General features: G+C 42.8%; 1 protein-coding gene across 1 annotated transcript in view; it reads left to right on the top strand.

The window, feature by feature from the left end:
- The window catches only part of LOC111864294 (cytochrome P450 4C1), a 50,275-nt gene that overhangs the window by 8,860 nt on the left and 23,858 nt on the right, over nucleotides 1-17,557 (top strand). The window contains exons 2-4 of the mRNA XM_033751387.1: nucleotides 3,360-3,526; nucleotides 7,223-7,329; nucleotides 9,105-9,195. Coding sequence (XP_033607278.1) covers nucleotides 3,367-3,526; nucleotides 7,223-7,329; nucleotides 9,105-9,195 — 358 coding nt within the window. The 5' untranslated portion in view covers nucleotides 3,360-3,366. The remainder of the gene's footprint in view (nucleotides 1-3,359; nucleotides 3,527-7,222; nucleotides 7,330-9,104; nucleotides 9,196-17,557) is intronic.

Here is a 17,557-nt window from a genome sequence, read left to right as displayed (position 1 = left end):
CGCCATGTCCTGACCACCCCATATTTCACCTTCAATGGCCAGTTCTATGAACAAACCGATGGCGTGGCGATGGGCTCGCCACTCTCTCCGGTCATCTCTAACCTCTATATGGAGGACTTCGAGGAGAGGGCATTTGACTTGGCCCCACACAAGCCCCGCTGCTGGTTTTGCTACGTGGACGACACCTTCGTCATCTGGCCACACGGTCCCGGCAAGCTCAAGGACTACCTGAACCACCTAAATAGTATCAACCAGTGCATCCAGTTCTCAATGGAGACTGAAACTGAAGGCCACCTCCCCTTCCTGGATATAGATATTTACAGGAGACCCGACGGTTCCCTGGGCCACAGAGTGTACCGCAAATCCACCCATACTAACCTGTACCTTAACGCTGCGTCCCACAACCACCCTTCCAACAAGCAAGCTGCACTTTCCACATTGGTGCACAGGGCTAGAGCTCTTTGTGATCAAGACAACCTACATGCGGATTTGGTACTCCTGGGGGATGTTTTCAGGAAGAACGGATACAACAACCGGCAGATCCACAGAGTTCTCAACCTTCGGCCCAGCATCAGCCTGCCTGAAGATTAACCGGGCTCAGTCGCCTTCCTTCCCTATGACGGGACTATATTCAAACCGTATCAACAGAGTGCTGTCCCGGCACAACATCAAAGCAGTGGGTCTGCCTCCGAACAAATTATCCAGTTTCCTCCTGCCGGTCAGAGGTAGCCTGGGACTAAGGACACCGGGTGCATACAGTATCCCATGCGAGTGCGACAAGGTCCATATTGGGCAAACGGGCCGTTCCGTGGACATGAGGTTGAAGGAGCATCAGCGGCACATCCGTCTCGACAATCCGGACAAGTCGGCCGTAGCTGAACACAGCATTGATCTGGGACACCGCAGTCAGCTTCAGAATACCTCCATCCTCGCCACCAAGACCTGTTATATGGATCGCATTAGGGAAGCCATTGAGATTGAACTCCACCCCGACAATATGAACAGAGAGGTGTGGTTTTGTCTCAGCAAGTCATGGAAGCCTGCCAACTGTTCCCTAGAAAACCCCCGGGACATGACGCCAGATCCATAAGGCTGCATAGGCCATGACCGACTAACATAGCAATCCCCCCCCCCAGCTTAAGGGTTAGTGCCCACCCTTTAACCTTGCCTTTCTCTTCCCCCCTCCAACTCCACTGATTTCCCATATAGACTTGTCCCCCCCTCCTTCACTGCTCTCTAATATTTGTGTATATTTTCAGCACCAGTCTGCTTGTACCGGTTCTCACGGTCTCTTCACTTGCGGATTTCTTATTTTTCCTTCTACCCTGAAGATAGAGGCGATACGTTCCTCCGAAACATCGGTTAACACCACATCTACACGGTGCTTTCTTCACAGTCACCACCGTGAAAACCTCAAATCTTACATGATACTAAGAATGTTACATAGCACTTAAGAGGCTTTTGGCATCAAAAGCTGATATGTTAAATATGTTCTGACGTAAATATTTGTTGTTAACAACGTTCTACCCGTAGAATATATCATGCTTTGCAAATTGAACGTGTCTTATTTCATTTGTAGATGAAACTATCGCACTGAATTACTTGGCACTTTCATCTGTTTTCATTTTTACATTTATATATCTTGAGGTTGAAGAAATTCGTAAATGCAATGCGGCCATCTGCCTGCTTCCCACAAACAACTGTACTGGTCAAGCAGAAATTTCTGACTATCCTCCCATTAAACCCAGACACGAATATTCAGACGGCTAGACGAATCGAAGAGCTTATATTTCTATATTCACGACGGCATTTGTATTATTACATATAGAAGCTTATATTTCTTTCTTTGACGATACAGCCCCAATTTGGGCCTTGGCCTACCTCCATGAAACTCTCCATTTCACTTCGGTTTACTAGATCTTTCACAATCGGTAGGACTCCTTGGACGAATGATCAGCTCGTTGCAAGGCTTCTACTTATACACAGGACAACACAAACACAGAATAAACACATACCAAACATCCATGTCTTGTGTGGGATTCAAACCCACGATCCCGGCTTCCGAGCGAGCGAAGACAGTACATACCTTAGACCGCTCGGCTACCGTGACCTGCCGTCGAAGAACATAAGGTATAATTAATTAAAACTAAAACTTACCAAGATTACAGCAGATGCTCAAAATCCTCTGTCTTGTCAGGAGGATGGTATTATGAGACGACTGAAACCCAAGGTGGTGACTGAAGAAGAACTGGAGAAAAATTCGTGCCAGGCTTGAACATTCTAATCAAAAAATCCCTCAGAAGTTTGCGTAAGACTCTCAAGTGAAGTTGCTAGCTTCAGATTTACTTTATTTTGTAAAATAAACTTCAACGCGCGTATGTAAACCTCTTACGGAGGTTGCAGGAATTCGAGCATAACGGAGGAAAACCTTTCTATCTTCTATCGTTTTCTTCTGGGAAAGTTGTATGTATGTTTCCTGAGTAGAAGGAAGCAGTCAGATATACGTCCGCCAGAGGGTCTCGGCTTCTTGCGGGAAACTTCTGTGCACCCTAAACTATCACAGCGTAGCAATAATTTAACGAACAAATAACAAAATATTCACACAAATTGTGTACGTAATTTTATGAGTATCACATTCTTGATAGCTCAGTGTATACACCTACAGGCTAAATTCAGGCAGGCCGGGGTTCGAATCCAAGCCTAGGTATGTTTTTTTCTCCTCTGTAACATCCAAACAGGTTCTGGGGTCCACCCACCCTTCAACCCAATGTGAAGCGGGGATATTTCCCTGGGGCTAAAGCGGCTTGGGCGTGAAGCTGACTACCCACCTTCATCTAGTGCCCAAATCAAGAATGGTGGAGCTGTACCTCCACTCCACATTATGTCTCCATGGCATAGTGCTTAATTATTTAAGTACAGGGTTAACTTCACTTTTTACACATGTCTCAAAACTATGTTTATACAAAAAAATTATTGTTATAAATTTCTCTCCTGTGCACGTTACAGAAAACTAAAGAGTAATGAAATGTGAGATTTGAGGTTCTCACAGCGGTGACTATGAAAAATGCCGTCTTCTGGGGTGTGGTGCCGTGTAGATCTTGTTTGAACCGACGTTTCGGAGGATTATGTCTGCAGTCACCTGCCCACACTTGTTCCTCGCTCGCGGACTTTTCTACCCTGAAGATGGAGGCGATACATTCCTCCGAAACGTCGGTCAAACAAGATCTACTCGGCGCCACATCCCAGAAGACAGCATCCTTAATAGTGAAATGTTTTTGAGGAGCTGAAATTTATTCCAATCGAACCTCGGCTTTCAGAAAATATATGTTAAGTGTTTTCGCATCCGAAACTTTTTTCAGATACGAGATGCTGCTGTTATTCAGTCTGACGGCCGCTGCGATCTACTTGGTAGTAAAATATTATCGTGCCAATAGGCGACCCTTCGTGGAGAAAGCGGAGAAGATCCCTGGACCGCCAACCCTGCCGCTGATTGGAAATGCTCTGGAGTTCGGCACCAGCACCAAACGTACAAGCATCGCATTTCTCACGAATAACCATTTCTACTACCAAATGCAAGGATCTGTGACAGTCTTGCAATGTAACAAATAAGTACTATTACAGAACAGTAAATCTGTAGTTTAAAGTTCATGGAGGTAGGCCTAGGCCCACTGGGGCTGGAGTGCCAATGGAAAAAAAAAATCTGTAGTTTATATGTAATTCCGTAGTTTATCACCCTCTTCAAACTAACCTCCCACTGAAGACGATACTGAGGCTGTTTTATAGATTTCATATTTCCATATCCGAACTCAGGACCTTCAGATCAGTACTGGTTAATTAGTTAAGCACAGGGACAAATTTACCTTTACTTTCGTACCCTATTTCCTTGAGATCTATTTTCAGTATTCTACATATTCATCTGGGGGGCAAGCGGTAGCGTAGTTGGTTGAGGCACTAGACTACAAGCCGGATAGCCGCGGGTTCAAGTCCCGATGAGGTAATTTGATTTTTTACAATTGACCTAATCCTTCCAGCTGCACTATGGCCCTGGGGTTCACTCAGCCTCTAACAGAAATGGGTACCATGAATTAATTAAATAATTTTCTTGGGGAGTAAAGCACGGCCGGCGCTTAAAGCTGACAACCTCACCGCCATCTGTGAGCCGACTGTCTAGGTAATCTGGGAGCCTCAACGTCTCACAACCCTATGGGCCTTCACGGCCTGTTACACGGAGAGCTTACTTACTTTTTACATATGCATCTATTTAGCGCTGCGTCTTTCAGGAAATACAAAAACGACTGATGCGTTAACAAAATAATATCCGTACCAATCAAACAGTAATTGAAATAAATCATCAAAAGTAGGAAAAATTAATTCATCTCAATGTTCTAACCGCCATAATCAATAAACCAAACTGTACTGCTCTTGTTTCGTATACCAGCTTTCTAATCCGTGTTGATTTCACCGCATTAATAGACCCAATTATTTCAAGACTACAATTTATGAAGGCCTCGTTTTTTCATTTGTTCTAGTGTTTTCTTGAGGTCCGCCGTAGTGTAGGTCGTTGAGGCACTATACTACAAGCCGGAAGGTTGTAGGTTCCATTTCCGATGAGGTCCTTGGGTTTTTGAATTGACCTAATCCTTCCAGCCACACTATGGCCCTGGGGTCGACTCAGCCTCTAACAGAAATGAGTACCAGGAATCTTCCTGGAGGTAAAGAGCGGCCGGCGCTTAAGGCTCACAACCTCACCGCCATCTGTGAACCGATTATCTAGAGAAAATGTGGGAGCCTCGACGTCTCACAACCCTATGGGCTTCCACGGCCTGTTAGAGGGATACCTTTCTAGTGCTCTTTTACTCTTTACTATATTATTTTAAACAATTATAATTTATCTTTATTCCTGTGATTAAAAACTGAACTCACTCTGAAGAACACTCTGTGGCAATTTTTATTTGAAATGAATATTTAAAGAGTAAATTTTCTTTTTTTAAGTACGACGCTTCATCATTTCTGTGAGTTATGCAGTGTAGAAGGTCAGGATGAGCATGGGAAAGAACACCTAACGTCTCAGAACTTGCATTCAGTGACAGAATGAAACAGAAGTCAATCGGTACTGCCTGTTTACGAAGCGAAGCTCAATTTTACAGAAGGGTACATTAGAAATTTATTTTAAATCGAATTTGCATTAAATTTTCAAAATAAATAATTCTAGTGAAACGATTGCAGGTCCTATCTAGGTAATATACTTCTGCGTTATGCATACTGCAACTTATTACTAAAATAATCGCTATTTAGGGTTCAGAAATATCAAATAAAATTCTCTGGAACATTTAATTTACTATGTGGATCTGCCTTTACTTCCATTCAGATATTCACTTCATAAGATTTGTATGGTGTCAGAAAACAGAAATTTGAAGTAAGTCTTGTTTTAGAACAGAGAACAGTACTGCAGCAACATGGCAACCGTGAGAAATGCGCATTTTGATTTTAAGACGGACTAAGTTGGCTTATGAAGTACTAGCAGGACTCTGTATTTTTTCAGCACTCTCACCGTTCCATACCCGTTGCGACGTCTTGTTGGAAGCGCCACTTCTTTAACTGTTCTCCTCACCCTCTTCTTCTGCTTCTTGTTGATGACGCCACCTACCTTTTCTTTTCTTCTTAATTTATTTCTCAGGGTTGATAGGATTAATTTTCTCAGGGTGAGGTTGGGAGCGGTAGAGCTGAGTTCTCTGTCTCAAGGTTTCAACGGGCCACAACGTAGAAAGGCAGGTAGGACACTTTTATGCAACACCTCCACACTTGAATTTAAGAGGTATTATTATTTTACTTGATCAGTTGCGACACTTTGTAAGTACAGTTTATCAAACACTTGTTCCTGTCGAACTGCTTGCTACATTCTAAATTTAGCCCTTCCTGTTTTAATATTATTATTAAACTTGTAACCCATGTTTCGCACTTCACAACAGATTATTAGTCTTTTATCATTACAGCTTGTTGCTACAAAGTTACTTCTGATCTAGATAGCCTGGTATGTGACCTCACGTCTGGTCCTTTCGAGTCCCGATTTCCGACCGACGCTGACAACTGACGCTTCCTCGGACGTTCAATTCCTGGCTTTCACTAGCGTCCCTGCTCTATCACACACTCAAATTTCCGTGATTGGTCAGTTTAAAATTTATAGGTATTCTTATTAGACATTCCTCCAATCACTTTAACTCTTACAAAGGGGTAAAGAAATTCTGTCTTAACGAACTCCTGTCAAAAAGTGACGAATGTGCAGCGTGGCTTGGGTCATAAACTCATCACTCTGCTTAAAATCATGGCATGTAGAAAATTGTCAAGTAAAGAATTCACAAAGCCTTCTTTAGCCAATCTTTACGTGACTTTCCCATAATAAATCTTCAACGGGTATCTCCCTGCTTTTGGTGTAAGCGTGGGAAGACGCTAGCTCTTAAATACAAGAATTGACCTAAGTCTCACTACACTTGTTCCTGCCCTTACATTCAAACAATTAAATTTCAAATTAATAGCATAAATCGTATTTAAATAGGCAGCACGGCAGTGGAACGCTTACAGCATGCTCTTGCACATCTTTAATGAAAAGCCTATGTACAAGTATTTAGTTCGTCAATAATGTAACAAATACTAAAATATTCACCATTGAACACCAACACGACATGTTTCGGCCACAGACGGCCATTCTCAGGTGTGACTAGTGAAGACAGCACGACATGATGCCCGGGGACTACACACAAACAGGGGGCATATTGCAGATCACAGACGAAGCAGCAGAAACAGACTGTCTGGAAAACACGCATCACATAGCCTTAAACAAGTGGACGACGCCTCTTACGAGGTGGTTAGGATTTTACGAAAGATTTTAATTTAAGTGGACTGCAACGCGTAATTTTAGCTCACATGAAAACAGTGTAACAGTTTAGACGCATTGAAACACCTGAGGATGGCCCGTTTGTGGCCGAAACATTTTGTGTTGATGTTGAATGGTGAATATTTTAATGATTGTTGTATTATTGACGGACTAAATATATAATAATATAATATATAATAAGTACATAGCCATTTAATACTAGCAGGATATTTTAGATACACATAGTTATACTCAAAGCGTATACCCTGAATGAATTTTTCCTTCTGAACCCCATATTTCACCACGCAGTAATTTCTGAAGTGACGTGGCATAATGTGAATTTATTTACAGAGTTTTTCGACTATCTGTTGTGGCTGACTCGGACGCACGGGCCGATTGCTCGTGTCTGGGTGGGGCCGGTACTGGCTGTCCTTCTAGCTGATCCCAGATACATCGAGGTGAGTCTCTTAACACGGAAGGACAAATGCACGACACTTGTCTGCTCTGTACCTACGTAAGAAAACAGCTGTTCACGAGTAAACACGTGGAAATTGGGGAATGCTTTCGGTCTTATTGTTGTTACTACTATTATTCCGATTGTTGTCTTATGGATTCTGACATTTTGTAGTCTTATTAACTTATAACGACTTTTCTTAGAAATACGCTTTCTCAGCGTTCAGTGTTGAAATATATTTGATGAGGAAGGAAGTGGTTCACCGTCCGAGTTACTTTACAACTGATGGTCTACCTAAAATCAGCTCGTATTGGTGCCAAGCCTCTTGTGGTTTATGACCAAAGATTTCTGTTGTAACTGTACCCTTACGAACATAGTCCTTATGTAATATCCCCTTCGCTTTTCTCAAGTACTCACATCTCACATATAGCATGTTACTGAACATTCTTCCTTTGCAAAGAAGATAAGTCCTCTATCTAACATGGCCACACAGTGTTGCACCTCAGAAGATCGCAAACTGAACAATCAGCGCCGCGAAATTTGAAAAGTTGTAGAAGTTTTCATTTAATGCTGTTCTAGAATCCAGTGAGCCTTATGCAAATCCTCGTCTTTAGACAGGGCAACGCCCACATCCATTTGTCTGTGTTCCTTTCCGGCCGGTTACGCGATTTTAAATTCGATAGCGACCGATGTCCATAAATAGTTTTATTTCTTACCAGACGTGACTTTTACACACAACAACAGCGGTATATATTGGTAAAATATTTAAAATATTAAGCATTTAATTATTTCAGTAGACCTAAAATTTATTTTAAGAAAAACCCAGTTGAAGAACAAGTCTTTCGCTAATACTCTTTAAGATATAAGTCTCTGTATTTTAAAGAATAGTCAATTTTTATTTGTACGCGGTAGCGTAGTGGTTGAGGAGGTATGCTACAAGCCGAAAGGTCGCGGGTTCAGGTCCCGATGAGGTAATTGGATTTTTTTTTTTCAATTGACATAATCCTTCCAGCCGCACTATGGCCCTGGGGTTCACTCAGCCTCTAACAGAAATGAGTACCAGGAATTAATTAAATAATTTTCCTGGGGAGTAAAGCGCGGCCGGCGCGTAAGACTGACAACCTTACCGCCATCTTTGAGCCGATTGTCTAGATAATGTGGGACCCTCAACGTCTCACAACCCTATGGGTCTTCACTGCCTGGTACAGGGATACCTTTACTTTTACTTTTACTTACAAAGTTTATTTAAAAATTTTCCCTGAAATGGATTGATAGCTAGATAAATAATAGGGTCATTTAATCTCTTAAGTAATATCAAACTTAAGACTAAATTGAGTTGAATCATGTGAATTAAGAAACAGGAATAATTTTAGAATGGAATGCCGTATATAATCGAAAGATTCAGATTTAAACTTCCGTTTATAGATCTGATCATAAATAAACTTACCCTTAAAATGAAAGATCCTGTTCCATTCACATTTGTCCCATTGTCTGACCGTAAAAGAAGAGAAACTCTGAGAACTATTATTTTCGAAACCCTCAAAAAATCATTTTTACTCCAGCCTATAGAAACTCTTGAAATATGCAAGCTCTATTCGGAATAACTGAGTTTTTCAACTGACAGGTTTTTTCATACATAAGGGAATAATTATTGACTAAATTCTAGAAATTATGTTCTTTCGTCTGGGGTTCTCGTTTTGATACCCCGTACCCCCATTATTACACTTGTTTGTGGCGGCGACTTGCCCACAGTTCAGGGACTGAAACATTTGCTTACAGGCAGTGCTGGGCAGCAGCAGGATTATAGACAAATCCATACTTTACAAGTTCGGGGAGCCGTGGCTAGGACAGGGCATGTTGACCAACACAGGTAAGTGGAGGTAAGCACCAAATAATGTAGATGAATGGCAATGGAGATGAAGATCCACTCATTCTTAACTTCGGCACTAAATGGATGTGAGTGGTTGGCAACAGTTTCTATAGCCCTGATAACTACTGCACATCAGGCTGCTTATGAGGTTGGTTGGGTCCCATAGCCAGTGTGAACATACCTGTAGCGAAAAATTCACCCTTTCCCCCGCCGGGGATGGAACTAAGGTGTTCGAACTCGCAAACAAAATAGGAAATAAGGCAGTGGATGTAATTTTATTTAATTCAATTCAATTTTTCTTTATTTGTGTTCTAACTCAACAGTCCAAGAACCAGTTACAAACCGAGCACGAGTGAAAGACAGAAACACACACACAGAGTACAAAACAAGGCAATTTACAACATCTGATTAAGAGGTAAGATGAAGTTGTCCCTGTGCTTAACTAATTAATAATTTCACCATGAAGGCGTGTGGGGGAGTGGATGTAGAGATCCACATTTTATTGACCTCAGCACTAGTTGGTGCTGAGTGGTTAGCTTCACGCCCCTCCCGCTTTACCCCCGGGAAAAGAACCCTTTGTACCCATTAGATAAGAGGCTGGGTGGACCCCAGAGCCGATCTGGATTACGTGGAGAGGAGAAAATTGTTGGCCCTGTCGGGATTCGAACACCGACACCTCGGTCGTCCAGCCCGTAGCCAGTCATTATACAGACTAGACTATCGTAATGATGATGATTATGATGACAAAAATAATGATGCGACTAAGTCTTCTAAACTTGAGGACCAAACATTTCCAAAACAGGACTGAATTCAGAACCAAGGTAAACTTGAATAAAAAGAATGCACGGAGTCGACGCTTCAGCACAGGCAAAGCGAGAGAGTGCCTGCAACAGAATGTCTCAAGTCTTTGTTGGATGCGTTCCAGTTTGTTGGCATCAGTTGAAGTAAATTAATTGCGGGCAACCATCTGACTCTACTGGATTACATTATTGAGGAGTTATAATGGCTCGGTGGACGTTGAAATCGTCAGAAAAAGCACATAATTAGAATGGGCAACCGCGTCACATGACTCATTAATGAAGACATTGAATAGCAGTGGTCATAGGACAGATCTCTGGAGAACACTGCAGAGATATTCAATAGGCAGGAAACAATACCGGAAACACGGACCCGAGATTTCCGGCAACTGCGAAACCAGAAATCCCAAGAGCACTAAGTTCGTGAAGAAGCAGAGACTGTCGCGTTCATTGGTATCGCCTGTCTGTGAGAGCAAAGTAAAGGAAAAAGGATATCGATACAAACTACCGTAGTGGTTATGATGGATTTAGATCCGGAGAAGCCGCACTGATAGGGGCTAATTTTAAATTTTAGATAATGCGAAACATGGTCATGAATAACGAACCCAAAATTTTTGGAAAATTATTAATAAGCGCCATGGGCCTGTAACTGCTAAGAGAGGCACTGTTGCTGCTTGCTTCCATGAGGTAGAAAGTAACTGCTGGGGTACATTTAGTTTAAAGTATATTTAATAACAGGTGCGTGTACAACCCACAGTAATAGAGCCCGTAATGTCATCAACTCCAATATATTTAGAGGGCTCCAGGGGTTTAATAGCTTGAAAGAATGCGAATCAGAACGTGTTAGAAATAAAAAATTCGGAAGATATTGAAAAAATAAGGAAGGAAAAAGGAAAAGAATTCAAATAATACAAATATTGTGTTTCTGGAAAAATGATTGTTTTATACTGGCTGAAAATGCTCTGAAAATTCGGCAGCAACGTCACAGAGTTCGAGTAAATGCTTAACGAGAACCCCAAGCTGGACAGAAACAGAATTTCTTTTCTTAGAGAGCCATATACAGGATGTTTCACGACTTTAGGGCATAACTGCNGGGGGGGTTGGTATGTCCGGCGCGGTTCACAACCGAGCCTGTGTTGCGGCCGGAGGTGGCATTTTCGAAAATCTTTAAGCACCAATAAATTCAAATTTAAGGCAATTTCACGAAGTTAACTTTACATTCATACTTTAAATGTATCATGTATTATGCTGGTTTATTATTTTGTTCCGTTTATTGTCAGTAATCGTTACCTTCTATTCTGAGTTTAAAACGGTCATAACTCCGTAACCGTCCAAAATCGGACACATGTTTATATGAACTTTTTTGATCACAAAGACCTAGGAAATCACCTTCTACTGTTATGCCCTAAAGTCGTGAAACACCCTGTATTTCGAAAACTGCTTGGGCCGCGGCTTTCAATTTTTATCTATAGACTTCAACTATCCAAGTCTTTCAGACTTAATATTGATTTTAGCTAGTTTACGTCAGAGAGAAAATTTTGACGAATACACTCAGATTTTTTAAAGCTTCTGTAAACGTAATTCCTTTCCTAATGTAATAACGCAAGGATCTTGATTATCAGTACGGAAATTGTAACTTATAATTTATGATGCCAAGAGGAATTACCTCTTCCATGGCATCTCGAACAGCAGCACTGAGTCTGGCGACAGAATGATCGAGAGAGGCTGTACCATGGACACAAGATCAGTCATAAGCTCAGAGAATATTATAAAGTAATCTGCGGTATGAATATGCTGAATTTTGAATGCAAGTGACAAAAGGGCAGGTAAATACAGATAATCATGAGGGCGCGATAATTGTTAGGCGTTACAAATACAGTGTCGACTGGAGTGATATATAAATCTCTTAAATTTGGAAAAATCAAATCAACTAGATTGTTGCTGCCGAAAATATCAATGCAAGACATGTGCAGTTGCAAATCAGATCTCCTTTAAGTTTGGAGCAATAATGGGAATTTGGCAGAGACAGACCACATTTTCAGTCAAAACGAGGAGTGACCAGCAAAACGAAAATTGTATGTATCCGGCCTGTTTTTTAAAAAGCGAAAGTGCTTAGCAATAATAGTGATTTTCAGTGCGCGAGTTAAGACCGTCTAAATTCGGGATTTCCACCCATACACATCCATGACAATGATCTAAAGCGTATCTACTTTTATAGAGCGAACTTTGGAGTACAGGGCAATGAGTGTTTTGTTTACAGATAGAACGGAGAACTGCATAGCAGTCACGAAACAAATTGAGATCATAACAAAGGTCGTTTACCCATAACTCAATTACACAAATGATGTAATAGTTCATAGAGCAGACATTTTGATGAAGTTCAAGTTGCTTGATCCTACGGCCTCTGATATTTTAACAATAGTATCAAAAATAAATTCCAGGCTGGGTGTGACGTGGCGGAACGGCTTGTGTTGATGTCATGCGTGTTAACCATTAACTGTGTGCAGGAACGCCCTCCACTTTGCTTAGAATTCATCTGAACGGGAATGAATGAATAAGGGTTGATTAAACAGCCGTTAGGCAAGACTTCGATATTATTAATACGATGTAAATCATCTTTTGCAACAGACATATGAAATGAGACATACGACTTATATCTAATTTTTTAATTTGGTGCTAGTAAGGGAAGAAAGCTGCAATTGATCTTTTAAATATTTCTCAACATTAAACGCTGTTACTTAGGGGAAAGTCGAGGGGTCAAAAAGAGACTTTCGCGGACCCTCTTCTGCACAAGAGAGAGAGACAGAGAGACGAAGGGCTTCTCAATCGGATCATGGGAATCCTAGGTTTCTCCGCAGGGACACAACTGTTGGTCTTCTTTTGCGAGAAACAGCCAAAACTCCCCACAGAATCCACTTGCTCTGCAGAAACTTCAGGCAAGAGACCTCGTAGGACAAACCACGCACGTCAGCATAAGTCTCGGCAGCAGGAATTGATGACACCGGCGATGTTGTATTACTTGCAGCTGATGATCTGGGAGGGTTTCTGGTTAAGTCTCCATGAGCCTTAGAAACCGGCCGAGGAAGCAATCACACCGCAGCAGAATGATCTTTATATATTAATTGTGTATCAACTGATTGTTATAAGTTTGTAAGCTGAGATTTCAAGGAGGCAGTGTCGCTTTTAATGTTGGTGACATCGTCACTAAGTCTGTGTACTAAGTCCAAAAGAGGTTTCATAAGGTCGACTGTATAATAACGGTTCTTGTAACTGCGGTGTTGTGGTCACGACATGAAGGGCACTTTATATCTGAACTACATCCTGGGTCTTGTTCGAGGTCGATGAAGCACCTACTACTCACACTTACTCACTCCTGTTAACACTGCTGAGGTCTGATCACTGTCTTCCTATATTCTTCAGCAACAGACGGTAGGACTAATGGACAGGAGCTATTCACGAGCGCCAGCAAACAAGACATGCTTACAGAATTTAGGGTGTTTAGAGTGGAAGTGAATAGGTGAAGGCCAGTAGTCAGTAAGATAGAGACGGGTTTCCTTCTCAGAGCTTAACGAACCTTGATTCGACAAGGCGGCAGGACACAGTCACTCAGAGTACACGTCACAGCCACAAGGAACTACCTTGTGTATTATTTGGCAGATACGTTGCGACGGAGAGATTGATTCTTGGAAAACAGCTGGGTATGGAACACGGTTTCCATGTATACGCGAACCGAAAGTTGTAAACACTTGGAAACTAAAGCGTTGTTATGGAATGAACACACGGTTCCCGCAGCAACAGATAAGCACGGAATAACGTGAACTGTTGGAAATGGTGATCTCTATTCAGTTATTATGAAATTAAAATTGAGGACACGTGAGAACGCTTAGCAGTTCAGTGTCCCGTGTGGAAGCGGGGTCGAATACCTCCACAGTAATCCTGCGAGTCTTAGGAGGCGACGAAAAGGGATGTCTCAAATCTGAGACAGTAAAATGTGGTCCCAAGGAATTTTGACCCAAAGATGACTGCGCTGGTGAGGGCCAGCAGCAATTGTAAACCACAGACCTGTCCTCCCGTCAAAGAGAGGGCCCCACATCAACAAAACCGCAACTGTCTCACCGTAATAAAAATTTGGTCATACGCCCCAGATGGGTGCTTTATTCCAAGATAGACTGGCCGACTGACCGTCTGTCGTAACATAAGACACACACTCAGACTTGCTCAGCAGAATTCATTAGTAAGAAACTTCAGAAGGTGGGTCAGTAGTTGAGTATTCAGCTGTGAAGTGTTAACCAAGCAGAAGTTGAAGACTTCATTTCGTGTACCATAAGAAGGGGAACCGAAAAAGAAACCGGAATTTGTTTCTAAAAGGAGGGGCGCTTGTAGTACAGGCTTCCGCCGCTAGGTGGTTGTTTGCAGCACCTTCCTGAATCTGTAGGCCGGCTGGCGTCTTCAGAGAAGTTTGCGTTAGTGTTTGGTGATTTTTTCCAAGTGACTTTTTTATAATTCGTCTATTTTTTAATGGATGATTCACACGAACAACGTGCTGCTGTGAAGTTTTGCTTCCTTTTGAGGAAAACAGCGGCAGAAACGGTTGTTACAAACAGGCTACAAGGAAGCCGTCATGATTAAAACACAAATTTACGAATGGTTCTCCAGTTTCAAACGTAGTGAAATGTCAACTGATCAACTGATAATCAACCTCGAAGTGAACGTCCTTCAACCGCCCAAACTGAAGAAAACGTGATAAGAATTCGTCAGATCATTCTGAAAGGTCGCCGCAATTAGTTTTTTTTTTTTTAGATCCCCATTTATTTGCAATCTGTATGAATAAATTTAGCAAATTGTTGTGAGTTGTGTGAAATGACGTGTGGAGGGGAGCTCATTAGTTCCCCTCCGTATATTAATAGGTTGGGGCCTGGTGGGAGAAGGGGAGAAACTTAAGCTAAACTTAAAACTAAACTACTAACTAAGATTATATTTTGAATCTGGTGATCAGATCGATTGGCTGGTGTCGTTTGAGGCGCCTTAGGTCTGGTGGTTGAAGTAGTTGAGCTGCAAGTTCGTTGGGGTGTGTATGTAGTCGAGCTCTATATTGGGAGCTCCATTGGCTGATCTCTTCCTTGATTGTTTTGATTTGAAGATCACGCCTGATGATCGTATTTGGGACGTACCATGGCGCGTTGGTTATTAGGCGCAGTACTTTTGACTGGAAGCGTTCCAGTATTTCTATGTTGGAGTTGGATGCTGTCCCCCAGAGTTGTAATCCGTAGGTCCAGATGGGCTTGAGGATGACCTTGTATGCCAGAAGTTTGTTGTGTATTGAGAGACTGGACTTTCGGCCTATAAGCCAGTACATTTTGGAAAGTGTGAGACCAAGTTGTTTTCTTTTGGTAAAGATATGCTTGTGCCAAGTGAGGCGTCTGTCCAGATGTAGACCGAGGTACTTGACATCATCTGATTGTGGGAGATCCTCATTGTTGATATTGACCTTGGGACAAGTTTGACTTCGGGTGGTGAATGTGACGTGTGTTGACTTCATGCTGTTGACTTTTAGGCGCCATTTGGTTAGCCACTCATGGATTGCTTGTAGGTTGTTTTGCAGTTTTTGTGAGGCTACAGTTGGATTGGGGTCTGACGCTAGGATCGCAGTGTCATCTGCGAAGGTGGCAGTGATGGAGTCATGGGATGTTGGTAGGTCCGCGGTGAAAAGGAGGTAGAGCAGTGGGCCAAGTACACTCCCTTGGGGCACTCCTGCATTGATGGGGTGGAGGTTAGTATAAGATTCTTCTATTTTGACTTGGAAGAATCTGTTGTGTAGATAGGATTTGAGGATGAGATAGTAGTTGAGTGGAAGGGACTGTCGGAGCTTATAAAGAAGTCCTGGGTGCCATACTTTATCAAAGGCTTGCGAGATGTCGAGAAAAGCCGCAGAGCAGTATTCCTTGGCTTCCAGTGCTTCGTTGATTTTGTGAACTAATCGGTGTGTTTGGTGAATCGTGGAGTGCCGTTGGCGGAATCCAAACTGGTGGTTAGGTAGCAAGCTGTTTGTTTCGACTATTGGAAGGAGGCGACTTAGGAGAAGTTTCTCATAGACTTTGGATAGGATGGGTAATAGGCTAATTGGTCGATAGGAGGTGAGTTCGTTAGGGGGTTTCCCCGGTTTTAGGAGAAGGATGATCTTTGCTACTTTCCACTGAGCGGGGAAGTAGCCAGTGAGGAGAGAGGCGTTAAAGATTTGGGTGAGATACTGTATTCCAACAGGAGGTAGTTCTTTTAGCATTTTCCCCGTGATAAGGTCGTATCCTGGGGAGGTAGAGGACTTGAGGCCTTTGATGATGGAGTTGACTTCTGATTTGCGAAAGCGGATGGGGGGGAGTTCGAGTTGATGCGGCTCTTCTAGGTGGTGGGTGAGTGCTTCTTCGTCTTCTGGTGGGTTTGTAGTTGGATGTGGCTGGAATACGGCCGTTAGATGGTTTGCGAAGGCCTCCGCTTTTTCCTTGCTGGTCTTGGCCCATGATCCTGATGGAATCCGAAGTGGATAGGAGGAAATTGGGATTTGTTTAGCTTTCCTGGCCGCTTTCCACAGAGAGTAATTGGTTGATGCCGATGGGGAGAGGTTGAGCAGAAAGTCTTGAAAACTTGAGTTGTTATAGTCTGTGAGGAGTTGCTTGAGTTCCCGTGTGGCGGCGTTGAATAGACGTTTGCTCTCCGGTGTCCGTAGGCGGTGCCAGTTCCTCCGGAGTCTCCTTTTGTTTTGTAGCTTTTGGGTGATCAGTATTGGGCAAGTCTTGATTTGGTGAGGGGTGGGGTTCTCTGGTGTTGAGCTCCAGCCTGCCCATTGAATAGAGTCATTGAAGATCTTGATGGCCGATTCTATATCAGAGTCGGTTTTGAGTGGGACCTTTAGTGGAAGCTTGTTGTTGAGGAGGTGACGAAATGCGTCCCAATCTGTCTTGCTGTTGCAGATTCTGGGAGGTGGTACTCGTGGTATGGCTTGGGTAGCAAGAGCGATGAGTACCGGGGAATGATCGGAGGAGAGTTCAAGACAGGATTTTGCGACAGCAAAGTTGGTTGGGATGCCCTTAGTGACACAGAAGTCGATGAGGTCTGGTAGTTTTTTCCTGTCAGTGGGCCAATGGGTGGGTTCTCCGGAGGATAGGTGGTGGAGATGATTGTCTTCCACTGTTTTGAGGAGGACACGTCCTCTGGGTGATATTATCCGGGAGCCCCAGTTGGTGTGTTTGGCGTTATGGTCGCCCCCAGCTATGAATCTGTGTCCAATGGATTGGAAAAAGTCTTGTAATTGCTTTTGGTTGATAGTTTGATTTGGGGGAAGGTATATTGCCGCGAGTGTCAGGGGACCGGTTGTGTCTTTTAGGGTCACACTGGTGGATTGGAGGAAGGTTTGGTTGTAAGGATTTAGTAGATGGTGCTGAATGGAGTTTTTTATAATTATGGCTGTCCCACCCCGAGCTGTTCCATTTGGATGGTTGGAGTGGTGAACTGTGTATTGGGGGATGCGGAAGTGGCTTTTTTCGGTGAAATGAGTTTCGGAGATGAGCATG

The sequence above is a fragment of the Cryptotermes secundus genome, unplaced genomic scaffold, assembly GCF_002891405.2.
Source record: "Cryptotermes secundus unplaced genomic scaffold, Csec_1.0 scaffold156, whole genome shotgun sequence".
In the NCBI taxonomy this organism is placed as follows: Eukaryota; Metazoa; Arthropoda; class Insecta; order Blattodea; family Kalotermitidae; genus Cryptotermes; species Cryptotermes secundus.
This window is presented reverse-complemented; position numbering and strand designations above follow the sequence as displayed.